General features: G+C 42.8%; 1 protein-coding gene across 1 annotated transcript in view; it reads left to right on the top strand.

Annotated features, from left to right (window-relative positions):
• The window catches only part of atp8a1 (ATPase phospholipid transporting 8A1), a 96056-nt gene that overhangs the window by 63214 nt on the left and 17766 nt on the right, over nt 1–15076 (top strand). Inside the window, exons 26-29 of the mRNA XM_061080061.1 lie at nt 472–655; nt 2946–3056; nt 9215–9289; nt 10831–10953. Of these exons, the coding sequence (XP_060936044.1) occupies nt 472–655; nt 2946–3056; nt 9215–9289; nt 10831–10953 (493 nt within the window). The remainder of the gene's footprint in view (nt 1–471; nt 656–2945; nt 3057–9214; nt 9290–10830; nt 10954–15076) is intronic.

The raw sequence follows: 15076 nt of genomic DNA, 5'->3' as shown, positions 1-15076 counted from the left end.
ACAAACAATGGCTCCTGAGAAACATTCGGAGATGAATAACGCTTTAAGATAAAGATAAACATTAACAGTTTCACAGTTAAAGACAGACATGCAGTTAACAACATTGTCTCCAGAGACTGTCTGTACTGTAAATGTCCCTCAGTTTAGTGCACATAGAGGAAGCTCCTGCGTAGCTGCGGCCTCTAGTGTCAGGAGCTGCTTACATGAAGATTTCAGGTCAACTGTTTACATGGGATGGGATTAAATATGCTCTGGTGTTTACATGCACCAATGCATTTAATCAGGACAACTGCACAAATTAACATGTTAAATATGTGCATTTGTGTTCATTGGCCATCTTACCTCCTACTCTACTGGACATCCAAATGTTCCAGTTGTTAAAGACTGTGATGAGTTTGATCATGAAGACAGCATATGTGCAGAGGTCCATTCTATCCCTAATATTCCCTGTGCTACTACTCTCTTCTTTAGGGTATCTCCTCTTCAGAAGTCAGAGGTGGTGGAGATGGTCAAGAAAAAGGTAAAGGTGATCACACTGGCCATTGGTGACGGTGCTAACGACGTGGGAATGATCCAGACAGCTCACGTCGGCGTGGGAATCTCAGGCAACGAGGGTCTGCAGGCGGCAAACTCCTCCGACTACTCCATCGCCCAGGTGAGTTAGATGCCGGGCAAAAATCTTTCAGTTTGATTGATTAGTTGCTTAAAGGCAAATAATATTCACATTACATTAACAGAATACTATCTAACTCTGTAAAAAGCTGTTCATGTTGGATTCAATAGTTTCATCCACTGACACTTAATGTCAAGTATGTATAAAAAACCACAACACTAGAACACTGTCTCAATGTTTAAATCAGATTTTAACGTGTTTGGTTTGAAGCCTGTGATTCACTGATACCCATCATGCTCATTTCTTTCCGCTCAAAGCCACATTCCTCACACTCTCAGTCCTGTCGTTGTCTTCTCCAATGTAATATGTGTTAGTGATAGCCTGGCACATTGTTCTGTGTAACAAAAGATCTCATGTCTGCCAGGGCATTAAAGCTTATACAGCGAAAAAGTAACACCTGTAGAACAGACACCCAACTCCCAACATAACTCTCCAGAAAGAGATCCAAGCAGAACGCTACTTAAACACATGCTTATGTCCTAGTAACCAGTTTGTCTGAAACTCTGTAGTGTTATGCGATACTGGTAAGCAACAAAAAATACTGTAACATGCTCTGTCTCTACCCGGCACGCCACTCAGTACATCGTGTTTGTGTTACAGCCACAGGGTTCTCAGAACATGGGAAACCAATACTTCACTACAACACAGTACACTCTCCCTGCCGCAGTATGCAATTACCATTCAGGAGACTCGGGTTTGTCTTAAGTGCCCCCTCAGTCCACACGACATGCAGAACGTGCACGTCTCTTAAAGACAGGTGGCCTCTTGTAATCCATTTAGGTTGTGTTCCCGCATCAAATCAAATTACACCTCCAGACTTCCAGTGGTGTTTTCCATGTATTGGCGTAACGGTACATTAACTGTAATTTGCAGACTGCAAACTGAAATCAATCCTGAGAAGTTGTGCAATGTTCCCATACGTGATTTATATTAATGCTGAGAACCAGATGAGCTCTTTGCTGTTGTAGATTGTCAGGGAGCTGGTTTCTAAGGTTTAAGACTTGAAAGCTCTGAGTTATCTGTTCAAGCAAGAGGTCGTTAAAGAGGCTCTGGGCCGAGGCACCTCTGCTGTCCATCTGTCATCGGCTGTGGTCAGTGTTAACTGATGTTTGAACCGACCAGTAGAGGGGTCAGACAAACTGGGTGCCGCCACTGTGCTTTCATTCTGCTAAAAACAAGCGTTCTTTCAAATGAACACTATTATGTTTCTCTCAAAAACCACACGTTGAAATCTGTTCCCCCGTAAGGTAAGACGATAAAGTGAAAGATATCTAGATGAAATGTTTTATACTTGTTGATATTGAAAACTATCAGGATAAATGACACATTATGATCTATCTACTTCTGTCTGTATGTGGTTTGCATATCTCAGCAACTGTTCATCATATGTAGTTCACACTTGGTAATTGTAATATTAAGGGCTAAAGGACAAACAGATGAACAGCTCTTTTTGCAGCAGCCATGGTGCCGCTTCAGGCTTCTAGGGGCTGAGTCCTGCAATCGGTGTTTACTTGCTGAGGCTCTATTACAGCAGGTAACTTTTACAGTTTCAGAAACAAAGCTGCAGCCAGCATCACTGCAGACCAAACAAACAGCCCTTTCCAAACAGGCAGCTTTAGAACAGGCATGGCACTGCACTTTCTTTAGAGTTTAAATTTCTATATATATTGGACCTTTGTTATATTGCTTTTGAGGAAAACTCTATTGCAATAATTGTTGATATTGTTTTATTTTCCAAACCCAACTCCTATCTCCTACTCCACATTTTCTTTTGTCAAATAGCAAGAGTCTGTGGTATCCATGCTCTTTGTTTTAGTCACGCGCTGACAACTAAGACGAAGCACTTGCCTCAGAGTTCTGCTCCACTGTAATCACACTTATCAGCCAGAAATTGCGCCGGAATCGTAAGTTCACCACAGGCTCTAAATGGCGGCGTAATTATAAAGCCATTTAACTATTATTCCGAGCCCTCAGAGACCAATACCCCGTACGAACTCCTCCATTTGCAGCGACTCAAAGCTCGCCCTTAGAAATCTTTGAGTAGAAAATTCTGGAATGTCTTAGTGAGAGCTTTGACCAAAATGTCCCATCGGTCTTTTAACCCTCTGTTGGGCGACGACAAAAGACTGCTGCTTGCTTTAATCTTGAAGTGCCAGCAACTGCTTTAGTGTTCCAGCACTGATGTCTGATTAAGAGCAGCCATTAGACGGCGTACTGTACACAGACCCTGACTATTCATTCATCTTCTCCCTTTTTCTTCCCTCCCACACAGTTCAAATACTTGAAGAATCTGCTGCTCGTCCATGGAGCCTGGAATTACAACCGCGTAGCCAAGTGTATCCTGTACTGCTTCTACAAGAACATCGTCCTCTATATCATCGAGGTAACTCTCACACTGTAGTTCTTGAGACTGGGCATCGTGTAACGAACCAGATCTGAATGCAGAGCTTTGAGATTTTTTTTTTCACATGACATGATTATATAAAGGCAAAGATTCCTTGTTAGAGTTTCCATGTTTGGATTTCTCTTGACTGGCCCCTCACATTACCTGCCAGTTGGTGCAGCTCCTGGGTGAATGGTTTGAGTTCTGACATGCCTGGACAGAATATACACAAACAAACACACACACACACACACACACACACAGTAAGGACGGGAAAATGATACCTATTTAACTAGAACTTTCCCTTAAGGAATTGAAGCATGAGAATTTTAAACCACAACATTCATTGAATTGATTAATTGTGCTGTAACTTCTATGATACCCGAGGATTCTGTTGACAGCAAATACAGAGGCTTATGTCGATGAACATCCTGAAAATGAAATGCAGAAGCCTTATTTAAAAGTGGCCGATGACATATGAATCTTCTAGTAGGGCTCAACAGTGTGGTTCTGGAAGTTGAAATCCCATTCATTTTCTGAATATACAGTAGATTTATATCATCAGCCATCAACCATCTAAGGTAGACTTACCACAAGCAACGGGAATTTGAAACATTGCAATATGCTCCTGTAGAAGTCCCTATGATTTCAATTGGATTTAAAGAAAACAATTGTTTCATCCGCAATGTCAAGTAGAGGTTCTACACTACCCACAATCCTCAGGTGTAGTAGCAACGTCTCTGATTGTTGGAGCTCGTCCGTTATCATGGAAATGTTAACCACAACTGGAATTGGATTAAATATATAGACAAATGATGATCTTTTATAATTTCTGTTCAGCCCCATGTTTTACTGATGTGCTTGAACATCAGGGAGTGAATCCTGTCCCTGTGGCATCTCACCCTTCTCCCTGCATATCGATGGTCTGCTGGTGTGCGGTGGGTTTGACGGTGTTTGACAGATACCAGGCGGGTCACTGATTGCAGGTTCAGAGCTTTAACCTAGAATGACCAGACAGGTTAAGTGCTTCCTATCAGCAGCAGCTTTATCACTGGGAGTGCTCAGATGTTTTAAACTAGCAGGAACTTTGGCTTCGCATCCTCAAAGCCTCTGCATCAGTAGCCTCCACCGAGTGTTAAATCACACTTTGTCCCATGCTACGTATCAGGCAGTTCCCCTCCAGACACATTTTGAATCATGTACTAGTTCTCTGCTATGATTAATATGTTGTTAAACATAACAACCAACCAGGCTAGCAGACATCAGAATGCTATATTAGGCTAGCGTTTTTGTTGCCGACATAAGGGATTGAGCTAACGCAAACTCTCGCCTTCTTTATTCACAAGTCTGAGGTTTCAGATTTATTTTGGACCTACGTGCAACTTGACAGGATGAGTTACTTAGGCATGTGACATATGAAACCCTGGTTGTCAGAATCCAAGTGGAAGAACTCATCATGGCATTGACTGCTTATTTCGCTCAAGCAATGTCTTGTATCAGTTAAAAAAACACAATATAGCCATTATAACGATGTTAAAAACATGTTTTTTTTAAGGTGCGTGTTTTTGCAGTGCATGAGTCCAATTAATCAGGTACGAACTTTATCACCAACAATGTGGGAAAAAATTCTTTGGCTAGAATTAACAGCATAACTTGTAAAAACTTTACGAGTCAGGGCCGACATGAGCAACATATGGTAACACAAGAAAGCAGAACAAAGGAAGAATAAATTACTGAGGCATTTTTTTAATGGTCTCCCCTCTCCCTGCACTTGTTGCCTGAGGGGGTCCAATACCCATAGAGAGCAAATGATTTACAGTACACTCCTCTAGCCTCCCTCTGTGAAAACAGGACAATTTGCCGATAATTCCGTGGCGGTGTGATGCAGTGGCAGGGAAGGATCAGCCATATGTTTTTAAAGTATCATCACCACATAACCTGTCATGGATATATGAGCACTTTAAAATTCTCTTTTGTTCATCTTCTTTCTGTGACACTTGACCTCTGATCCCCCTCCTCGTCCTCGATCCACTTTATATGCCATGGAGAATCAGTAGACTACCTTTTACATTCCAGCGTGTCTGCGTCTGGCTTATTGTGACCTTAAGTGAAAGAGGACGGTTGGTCTCTTGCCAGACTATAGCTGCAGCTATAGGCGCCACAACTGTTTGATCATACTGTCATTTCCCAGATAAGAATTCAAGTTGAAAATTAAATTTAAAAAAAAATTCTGTTTTTAATCATGCGTCATATTTTCACTGTTTCACTGACAAGAATAACAAAAGTGGTGCCACAAGTTCAAATTTAAGATTATGCAAACCTCTCTCTCTCTCTTTTCATATCACTTTTCCTCTCTGCCCTTCATTGGAATCCTACATGGACCTGTGTGACACTATCACATCTGAGCCATGGTCAAAAATGCTTTCAGAGTTGTTTATCTGTTGTCTCTGTGTCTCCAGATCCTCTTTGAAACATACCAGGTCCCTCGTTTTCAAAGCAGGTCTTTTCCTACAAGTGGAACTTAACATCTATAGTTTGTGTCTGCAGGGCGAGCTGCTTTCTAGCACACCTTTTGTTACTCTCTGAAAACACAAGTCCCCCGCCCGTCCCCCCCGCCCGTCCCCTCCTACACTCCTTCAGGGGATTCAAGGGATTCAATAGGACATTTCTTCACTGTTTGGCTGCTTCAATATTTCACGTCCCTGTTTTGTAAGAGCCTGACATCTAACACACCAGCAACCCCAGGGTATGGGTAAAAGCTGCATTTGTTACACTAATAGGTTTACTTTTGTGCTCGCATGTTTTTCTCGTCGACTCCCAAGCTGCCTTGCACAGAGAGAATCGAGGATGTTGACGGGTATCTTAACTTTTTGTTCACATCGCCATTGTCACGTACAGTGTGTGTTACAATTTGAATGCCAGTACTGTGTGACTGTGTTTAAGCCTCTTTTCATCTCCCATCTTTTTTCCACGGGGTCTTTGGTTGCATTTAAGAGACGTGGAGTAGGAGGTTAAAGGATTCTGCCGCTTTTTTGGAAGATGTGATTGTGAACGCAACTTAGTCTGGAACATTGGGGAGATAATTCAGGATTTCTTTTGACTCACTAAGGGTTAATTTAGCCTCAGATGGTGAGGTTGTCACTCCAGCTGATGACTGACTGGCAGCTGGAGCTACTTCCCAGTGTTTCTTTTGGCTCCGATGCATTTGACTACGGTTGGCATTCTTACGGCTAATCAGTTCCAGCATGATCATGGTTCAAGCATGACATTCTGTGTGTTTGGAAAAGGGACGTTTTAAATACTTTTTAACAGTGTGGTGATTAATGAACGTTAAGCAGAATACATTATTATCGATTTTGTTCAAAGTTACGCTGCTAACTAAAGAACAGGAGTGAAAAGGGATTAAATCCAACCACATTCAAGCTAAGGGACCTTTTCAAAAGAAAGAAAGCAACTCAATTCAAATTAACGATCCAGCTGGCCACTCGTGTTTGACTGACACATTGCCAGGGCGCTGCAGAGGGGCCTGATGGACAAGTGGCATTTATGAGGCAATTACATGAAAGCTCATTCAGTGCGGCTCAGAGCAAAGCTCGCCGACCAGTAGTGCTCTGAATGAAACCACAGAGACTGTGCCGGGCATTGTGAGACAGCTTGTGTTTGTAGCTCCACATATTTCCAGCATATTTATCAGCTCCTTCTTTACGTCTCCTCTTTATTCTGAACTTGCTTTGTGCATGAATTCCATTTGCAATTCCGCAAAGCTAAGCTTAAGAGTATCAGGATTCACATTGTTGGGGACAAATGTCATGCTCCGGCCCCTCTACCCCCTCCATCCCATTCCCGCGTCTACACAGGGCGCACAGAGCTGCTGAGCTGCCTTGGAATCAATGATTTTTGATTCACTGATGAATATGCAAAAAAGTCTTCTTATCGGTTAGCCGCTGCCCAATCCCCCTTTTCTTAGCTCCGGCTTCCCTCCATTGCTGGTTTTCACGATGTGCAGTCGGGGAGAGAGGCCAGCCACACCCCTCCGCTGAGTGGCACTCAATGAGGAGAAGAAAAGAGAAGGAAAAATCCTGCCTGGCACTTCCCCTAATGAGCAAATCAATGCATCTGTCCCTCAAGAGATGGGAGCGGGAGAAAGAGAGAGAAGCTATTGGGAGCCCGAGGACCAGGCCAAAACACTTACACAGAAGCAGTTACCACATGCTATGAATAGGAGCCTTTTTTAACTTAGCACAACAATATATCAGCCCAGAGCCTGGTATTGAGCAGAGCTGTAATTAATTCAGCAGTTTGACCTACCCGCTAGCCTCTCGTTACCCTTGCTTGAGCCACGCTAATGGTTGAACCTGCCTCATGGCTTGGGTTTATTTTACCCATAACCCATAGCAACGGCATCTGAATGTATTTCTCCACAAGCCAAGACCCCAAAACACGTACAACTATTATCACACTGCCAAAAGATGTACTGTCCACCTTGTGATTCTCATGGTCACACAGCCACAGGGTCCATCCCACGTGAAAAAAATAGGCCGCCCTCGCATGAAAGAAACAACATCATGGTAGAGTGCACCTGATGGAGTGGAGGGTGGGATCTGTTGTGGGTGGGTGTGGCAGGGAGGGGAGGGCAGGGGCAGGGTTTATGGGCACATTCATAAACACAGGCCTCATCTATAGGCACCCAGCCTCCCCTCGTCAACTGAGGGAATGAAGTCAGATGAAGGGGGGGAGGGGGGTTGACAGACATTTGTTTTCATGCATACGCTTACACGATTAAATGAGAACGGCCATTGGCAGATTGGTACAAGTCCTGCAGACAGTGGCAGAGGTGGGCGGGGCCTCCAGACTGGCTTTGTCCCAATCTGAGAATTTGTAGCAGTTCATGCCTTCATAATTAAGTTAAATGAAGCAAGCAAATACTTGGTTGGCCATGGCCAAAACACAGCACCCCTGATGTTCCCCTGACAGATTGGCTGTGAGCAGGAGCCGTTTCTGGAACATTAAAGTGTCAAACAGAAACAATGTGAGTGGCAATTTATGATTCACTCTCAGTTTACAAGCAGTTTTCATATTATATCTGCTGAAAGTGTCAGGAAATTCAATTATATATATATAATAATATGCCACTAGATATTAGATCTGTTGCTGTACGTGCATGTTCAAATAACTTGTTCAGAATGCCTGGCAGCTGCTCTGATCTCGGAGGTATTATTTTGTTCACATGAGTTTGACTAAACAAGATATGGTGATAAGCTTCATCTCCACCCAGCATATGGCTTTCATTACTTCTGTCTCCCTTTTCTGACAAGATATATCAAAGTATCCATAATTCAGAGTCCCACAGGCCCGGCTGCCCTTATGACTAACCTCGTCCGTCACCCACATGTCTGCAGGTAGACCATGAAGGGAAACGGTTGGCTTGATATATGTTTGTAGGTAATCCCGTGATGAATCAAGGGGACAATTTGCATCAAGGAGGTGGCATCTGGAGGTCTTGGCTTTCCCACTGTCGCTCTTATTTTCTAATTTGGTCTGCGTTGGCCCCTCAGTCTTTTCCTGAGTTTGAACACAGCAAAGTTAGACGAATGGCATGTTGATCACAGGTCAGCACTTCAAACAAATGTTCATCAGTTTCAGGATAATGAAGTTGTTGGGGTTTTTTTATGTTGAAAGGAAACGTTTATTTTTTTCACATTTTTACAAAAACAACCATAATTGCAAGATGCAGTTATATTTAGGATTTATTAGTAGGAGCTGTTCTCGCTCTAAAATATCTCAGTCTTTCTCTGAGGTGTCTGTTCTCAGTGAAAACAGTGACATTGAAGAATGTAGTGTTACTGAAAAATGGATTGTTGGTCTGTAGACAGCTTGAGCCTGTCTCAAACAGATTATGGTAACCACTCACCCCTTATATCACTAATAGGAAGCATACATAATAATACAAATGTATATAATACATATACATAAAGGGCAATTTGGAATACTACAGAGATTTGGTAGTTTTCTCATCATCTAGTTTGAGTGAAGCCTATGTTATCTATTTCTTTATTGGCTTAATATGTATAGAAGGTGCACTGAAGATGTATGATTCATTTTTCATGGCCTCGTTTTTGCTGTTCTCACTTTAATTCCTGTATTTTTGTCTCCCTCAGATCTGGTTCGCGTTTGTCAATGGCTTCTCGGGTCAGATTCTTTTCGAGCGCTGGTGCATCGGCTTGTACAACGTGGTGAGTTGTTAATAAAATGTATTCTCTAAAGAGCCACCATTACCTCTGTCGCAAAGCACTGATCTGCCAAGGTACCCCAGAACTGATCCCTTCATTGCGTGAATATGTCATCAACATCCTGAAAAATGACTCCTTTATTTATGACCTGTTGTCAAGTCCGTATTCCCTCTGTGCTCCAACTATGCACTGAATGTGAAAGAACAACAGTTTGCCTGCCCCAAAGAGTTCAGTTAGCGAGGGCCGCTACGTTTGAATGATAAAAAGAATAAGAAGACTGGAGCCGCAACTGAGCTCGCTGCTGGTACAGGGAGTCCCACAGGGCTCTATTATAAGACCACTCCTAATGAACTCATATTTCATGTCTGTCATGAATTTAATGTAAGAGAAAAATGTACATCTGCAAATCTAATCTTTAATACCACTCCGTTTAGCCCAAGAGGAGTTGATGTGTACTTTTTAAACTGTTTATTAAAATCAACTCTATTCAATAAACAAAATAGAATGAGAGAAGTGCGAAGTGAAGTTTTTCCACTTCCTCAAATTGAAGTAATTTATGGGAGGTACAAACTGTTAAGTGAGAAGGACATTTCCACAGCCCTCCCTTCAACATTCATTTTATAATAAACCACCACATTAAAGAACCAGTACTGCATTGCACTGGTGGGAAGAGGGTTCAGTCTTTCACCTTATCCAAAAACTGGGCGAATTCCTCCGGCTCAGTGGGACTCTGTTGAAGGCAGTCGGCTGCATCCGCCCCTGAATAGAGATCCTCCTCGGCCTGGCTTTGAATGAGGAAGGAGCCCAGTGGAGCATGTCCTGTGGCCCACTGGTCCTGTCCACCGAGGCCTGCAGACTCCCACTCCAGATGGGGCGGCAGGGAACTCACACCAACTCACACCAACTGACCCGCTGAGCCCCTAAGCCACACAATACCATCACTGCTCTCTCAGCAGCTGCTACACAAAACAACATTACAACATCACTTAGAAATTACACTTCAGCCTGGCTTAAATACCTGCTTCTTAGTCAAGAGGATCGCAGATGTTCACCGGAGATGGGTTTTGCATATGAACAGACTTGAAGCATGACAAATCAAAATAAGTTACCCTGGAGGGTTTTAGGTCAGTGGTCTTCAGTGATTTAAAATAGATAGAAGCAATTGGAGAACAGAATGAAACATACAGATCCAAATGCTCACATATGGAAATGAGATTGGGGCAATGATGAAGATACATTTACAAGCAAGACATTAGATTAAACTATTTACACTGGGCATATACAGTACGTTTACTTGGTGATGTTATTTCAAATGTTTTACATAGATATCCAGCAGTTTTTTTGTTTGTGAGCTATGCTTCCCATATACCCTGTACATTTATCAGCCGTAGTAATAAACAGTACCTAGTTCTAGATAGTTCTTTGAATGTGTTTACTCAGTAACATCTTTACAATAATTAATCATTTGCGCTGGTTTCATTGATTGGAAATTGAGGTATTTGTATCAAAACCTCTGTGTGTTTCTCTGTGTGTGTTTTATGTAGATCTTCACTGCCCTGCCTCCTCTCACACTGGGCATATTTGAGCGCTCCTGCAGGAAAGAGAACATGCTGAAATACCCAGAACTCTACAAAACCTCCCAGAATGCCATGGGTTTTAATACCAAGGTAACAACTGTTCCTATCACATGTTCTGCACATGCATATTTACAGTGTCATTTGCACCTTCGTCTTTTATTTAATATATTTTCCAGTTTCTGTCTTGTTCTTTACTGCCACAGTTATTCTCAAGTTCCTCCAAATCTAGTGCAATATAACAAGCAAATATCCCTTGGGTCACAGGGAACTAGTACTCACTTAGTATTTGGTAGTTTTCCAAACGAGTATTTGTCGCCATGGCCTAATTTACTATGTACACACTGTATCTCGTTTCATCACCTCTGGAAGATGATTCTGTGATCAACCTCTAGGAGGGGAGTATTGTTACCGTCCATTTCGGTAACTTCATACAGCTCAACTATCATCAGGTGTCAACGAACACTCTCACTTTTGGTAATTTTCCATCGTATCATCTAAAATTGAAAAACAAGTTTGGGCTCCACCTCACACACAACAAGGTCAAATGTTCCACCTATTACAACCAATTAACGTCACATTAATGAGACGAGATGTTCCTGTCATGTTGTTGCAGGCGACTGGCGCTCCTCTCGTCTCAGTGACCTTGCAGCTGTTGTCAGTAGGTCTCCAGTTCCAGCGTGGTTTGACCTATTCTGTCTGGTAGCAGGGATTGTTTGTTAGCTTACCCCTGCTGGTAATAAAGACGTCTCCTCCTTTCCCCATGCGGAGCCAGAGACTCCTGGACCCTCCTCATAGGCGTGGTGACCTGGTTAGCACCGCATGGAGATGGATTAAAGGCGGATTGGCCATGGCGGTCAGGGGCAGGGAAGGTCAGATAGGTTCGGGGGGATGTGGCAGAAAGAATCAGAGAAAGGAGGGAATAGAGAGATCGTGCTGTCATTGTGTGATGGTATTTGTTGCGGGAATTTTCTGCAATTTGTTTAAGTTGGGGATTTCATTGTTCTCAGAGCAAGGCTGTCAGATCACGTTTAACCCGCGCAGGACCAGAATGTTTATAAGACAGCAGTAGATTTCCTCTGGTTTACTAAGTCGGGACTATTATTACAAACTTATTTAAGTCAAACACTGCAAATTCATTACAACAAACTTTATTTGTCACATTTTCTGACACTCCTTTGTAGAGCTGTGGTAGTGTTTTGATTATTCGATCAATAGATAATTCATTAACAAATATTTTGAGTGTTTTAAGTCGTCAACAGCTTTTTGAATATGAGGTTTGATGCTTTTCTTTCGTAAGTAGATATAAATAAAATGTATTTAGGTTTTCGATTGTTGGTTGAGAAATAAACAAGTAATTTCAACTCAACAACTTGACCTGTTAGATATTTTAATTAAGCATAATTTACAATATTTAATAGAGCTTTTATACCCAAAACACATGAAGCACCTATTCTATTTGCAAGTTACTACCAGAGCTTACCATGAGAAAAACTATTAGAACTATTTGGATTGTAAAGTCACATTTGATTGATAAGTGAATGTTGGAAAATCCATGAAAAAGCTGAGGGGAAAAAGATCAGTACAATCAGACATGCTGCACACAAAGTATTATTTATTGTCTGTGCATAAAAGTTATTTTAAACAGGGTTGAAAGTATCAGGCCATGTCCTTATTCCATTAATTACACTTTAGATTACAGCTATTTATCCTCCCAACTTCTAAGTTATTAGTTAATCATCCAACACTTTGGCAGAATCTAGTTTTAGGGTGGACTTTCCCTTCATTAACCTTTTCCGTGGCTTCATTAACATCCTCATGCCAAGAAAGGATCACAAAAGTATGTGTTTGAAAGTTAGGTTGAAAATGAACCTCAATTTTGTTTGGGCCACATTTTCCAAGACCCATAACTGATGACTCGGCCAGGTCAGCAGGTTGTTTTTGCTGGCTTGTCCACTCTTTTCCCGAGATATTTTCCTTGCAGCTGGCCTGAGGCAAGGCGAGAAAATCCAGCAGGAATTTGGCCCCTCGAAGCCTGTCTTTCTGCACGCCTGGCTCTTTTGTACACAACAGATACTGTCTTTGTGAATTAAAGCTGTTTGTGTTGAGGTGAGAGAAGGGAGTGGCCGAGGGTGTTACAAAACTCGGGGCGTGGCTTCGACAGTGGCCCGTTCACTTTTAATGGTAAATTCCTGACAGTTAACTCACTGTGCCTGAACCCCCCCCCCCGCTCCCCTTTTACGTGGTCGCAGTAATTACAGCTGTTTACCAGCAAACACCTCCTAAACTCCTTATTTCTTTATCCTTCTTTCCCTTCTTACCTCGCCGCTTCCCTTTTATTCAAAAAGACAGGGGGAGGGGATGGGGGGGTGCAGGGGCTGGAAATATTTGTCTGGATATTAATTACTGGCCTTCATGCAGGTTTTCTTTTTGGCAATTAGGAGTTCCACAAAGGGCTGAATCTTTACAGGACAGACCGAGCATTCATTCAGATGGGCTCCTTTGCAACTTGCAGGGATACAAGGGGAAGAAAGAGAGCAGGGCGGCTGCCGGGGGTGAAAGGGAGGATCCCACTGTGACAAATGATTATGAACATTTATTGATTTCATTAGCATTCATTATAGCGGGGGGGATACTGCTGCTTGTTTGCACCCCGGCAATGTCTGGGGTCGAGGAGAAGGCTGATAAAGAGCTGAGCCTGTCAGTGGGAGGTTAATTGGCATAAATGTGTGATTGTTACATTAGTGATAATTTAGTTCGCATTTGAGTTAGAGGAGTGGGGTTTGCTTTGGGCCACCCCGCGCTCCGTGTATTGGGTTTTGTGTACACAGTGTGGGGGGGTGAGGTAATCCCGTTTGGGGGGTGGCCGCTACAGGACTTTGTTTGGTCTATAGGAAAGGTGAGAAGGTCACGCCACTGAGGCCAGGGTATATTATAAAGGCCCACAGTCTGAAACAAGACTTTTTCTTTCACTGTACTCTATTCTATAATTCTTTCCCTTCTTTTTTTACATCCTTTCCTGGCAGAAAACCTGTAATAACCCTACATAAAGAAGCACTAGTAGTTAATCCTGAGACATTTTTCCTTTTCAGGGTGTCCAGGTTGTCACAAATAAGTCATGTTTAATGTTTTCCTGACAAGTTTTACTGAAGTTGTTGAAAAGAGGTGTTTTTTAAGTATAAAGCCTCCTAAAACTTCTCATCTGCCAAGATTCAATGATTAAAAAGACGCTCAGGATTAAATAAGTTGTGTTTTTATTTTCCCTCCGTCCGCCATGTACCCTCCGAGTTTGACAAGTTTTCATCTCTCGGAATTAACACCAACGTCTGGGTCAGCAGAGAGGAGGAAGAGGGAGCACAAATGTGCAGTGGTTTTTGGCAGAATGGATTTCACGGCTCTTTCATGCTACATCGCCCATTAGTGTTTTGTTTGGCTCCGCTGTTGCATAAAGTAAATTTGAAACAAGGTGGTTTTAGAGTGGGAGTATTGATTTAAACATCTCATCCAAAGTCTGCGTGCTTCACACACAGACACACGCAGACTCTGTTCCGCACCACCTTTTTCCAGGCCCTTAATAATTACCATAAAAACAGTTTAATCTCTGTCGGAGCTGTCAGTCTCCCTGTGTGTGTTTCTAGACTGATTCCTGCTTGTGTAAATTCTCCTGTCACCTTTTTCTACACCGGTTAAAATTCTCACTTGAAAGGGCTGATGCCTAATGCAATGTAATGAGAGGAAACGCTCACACTGACAGCACATATATTAAGGCGGTATAATGTTCTTATTGTCAAGGTGAGGACGTTCATTTTGCAGGTTGTTGAACTTGCTCAATTTTTTTTTATTTGACTCTGCTTAATACGAAATAACCCAGAAGTTGCATGCCGACATTGTCCGCTTCTCTTTCACGGCTCGTACACACACTCAGCAGCTTCTCTCTCCCACATAACACACACAGAGGATATACAGCGTGTCTGTCAGCGGGGTGGCATTCAGCGAGGAGGCCCCGACAAAACCTCCACTTAGCCCAGCACTGGGATGGCACAAAGGGCCCGGGTCAGGGGTCACTTGGAAGGCTGGAGCTCCCCACACCCTTTTCTAATGCTTTTTTTCCCTCCAACTCTCCCAACCTTTCTCTCTCTCTACTCTTGGAATCCCCTGCCGCCACCCACCCCCTTCTCTCTTCTCCTCCTCATGCCTCCTTCCCCTCCATCCTTCT

This window comes from Limanda limanda, chromosome 10 (genome assembly GCF_963576545.1).
Source record: "Limanda limanda chromosome 10, fLimLim1.1, whole genome shotgun sequence".
Taxonomy (NCBI): domain Eukaryota; kingdom Metazoa; phylum Chordata; class Actinopteri; order Pleuronectiformes; family Pleuronectidae; genus Limanda; species Limanda limanda.
The sequence above is the reverse complement of the archived record's forward strand: the minus strand, read 5'-3'. Positions and strand labels throughout refer to the sequence as shown.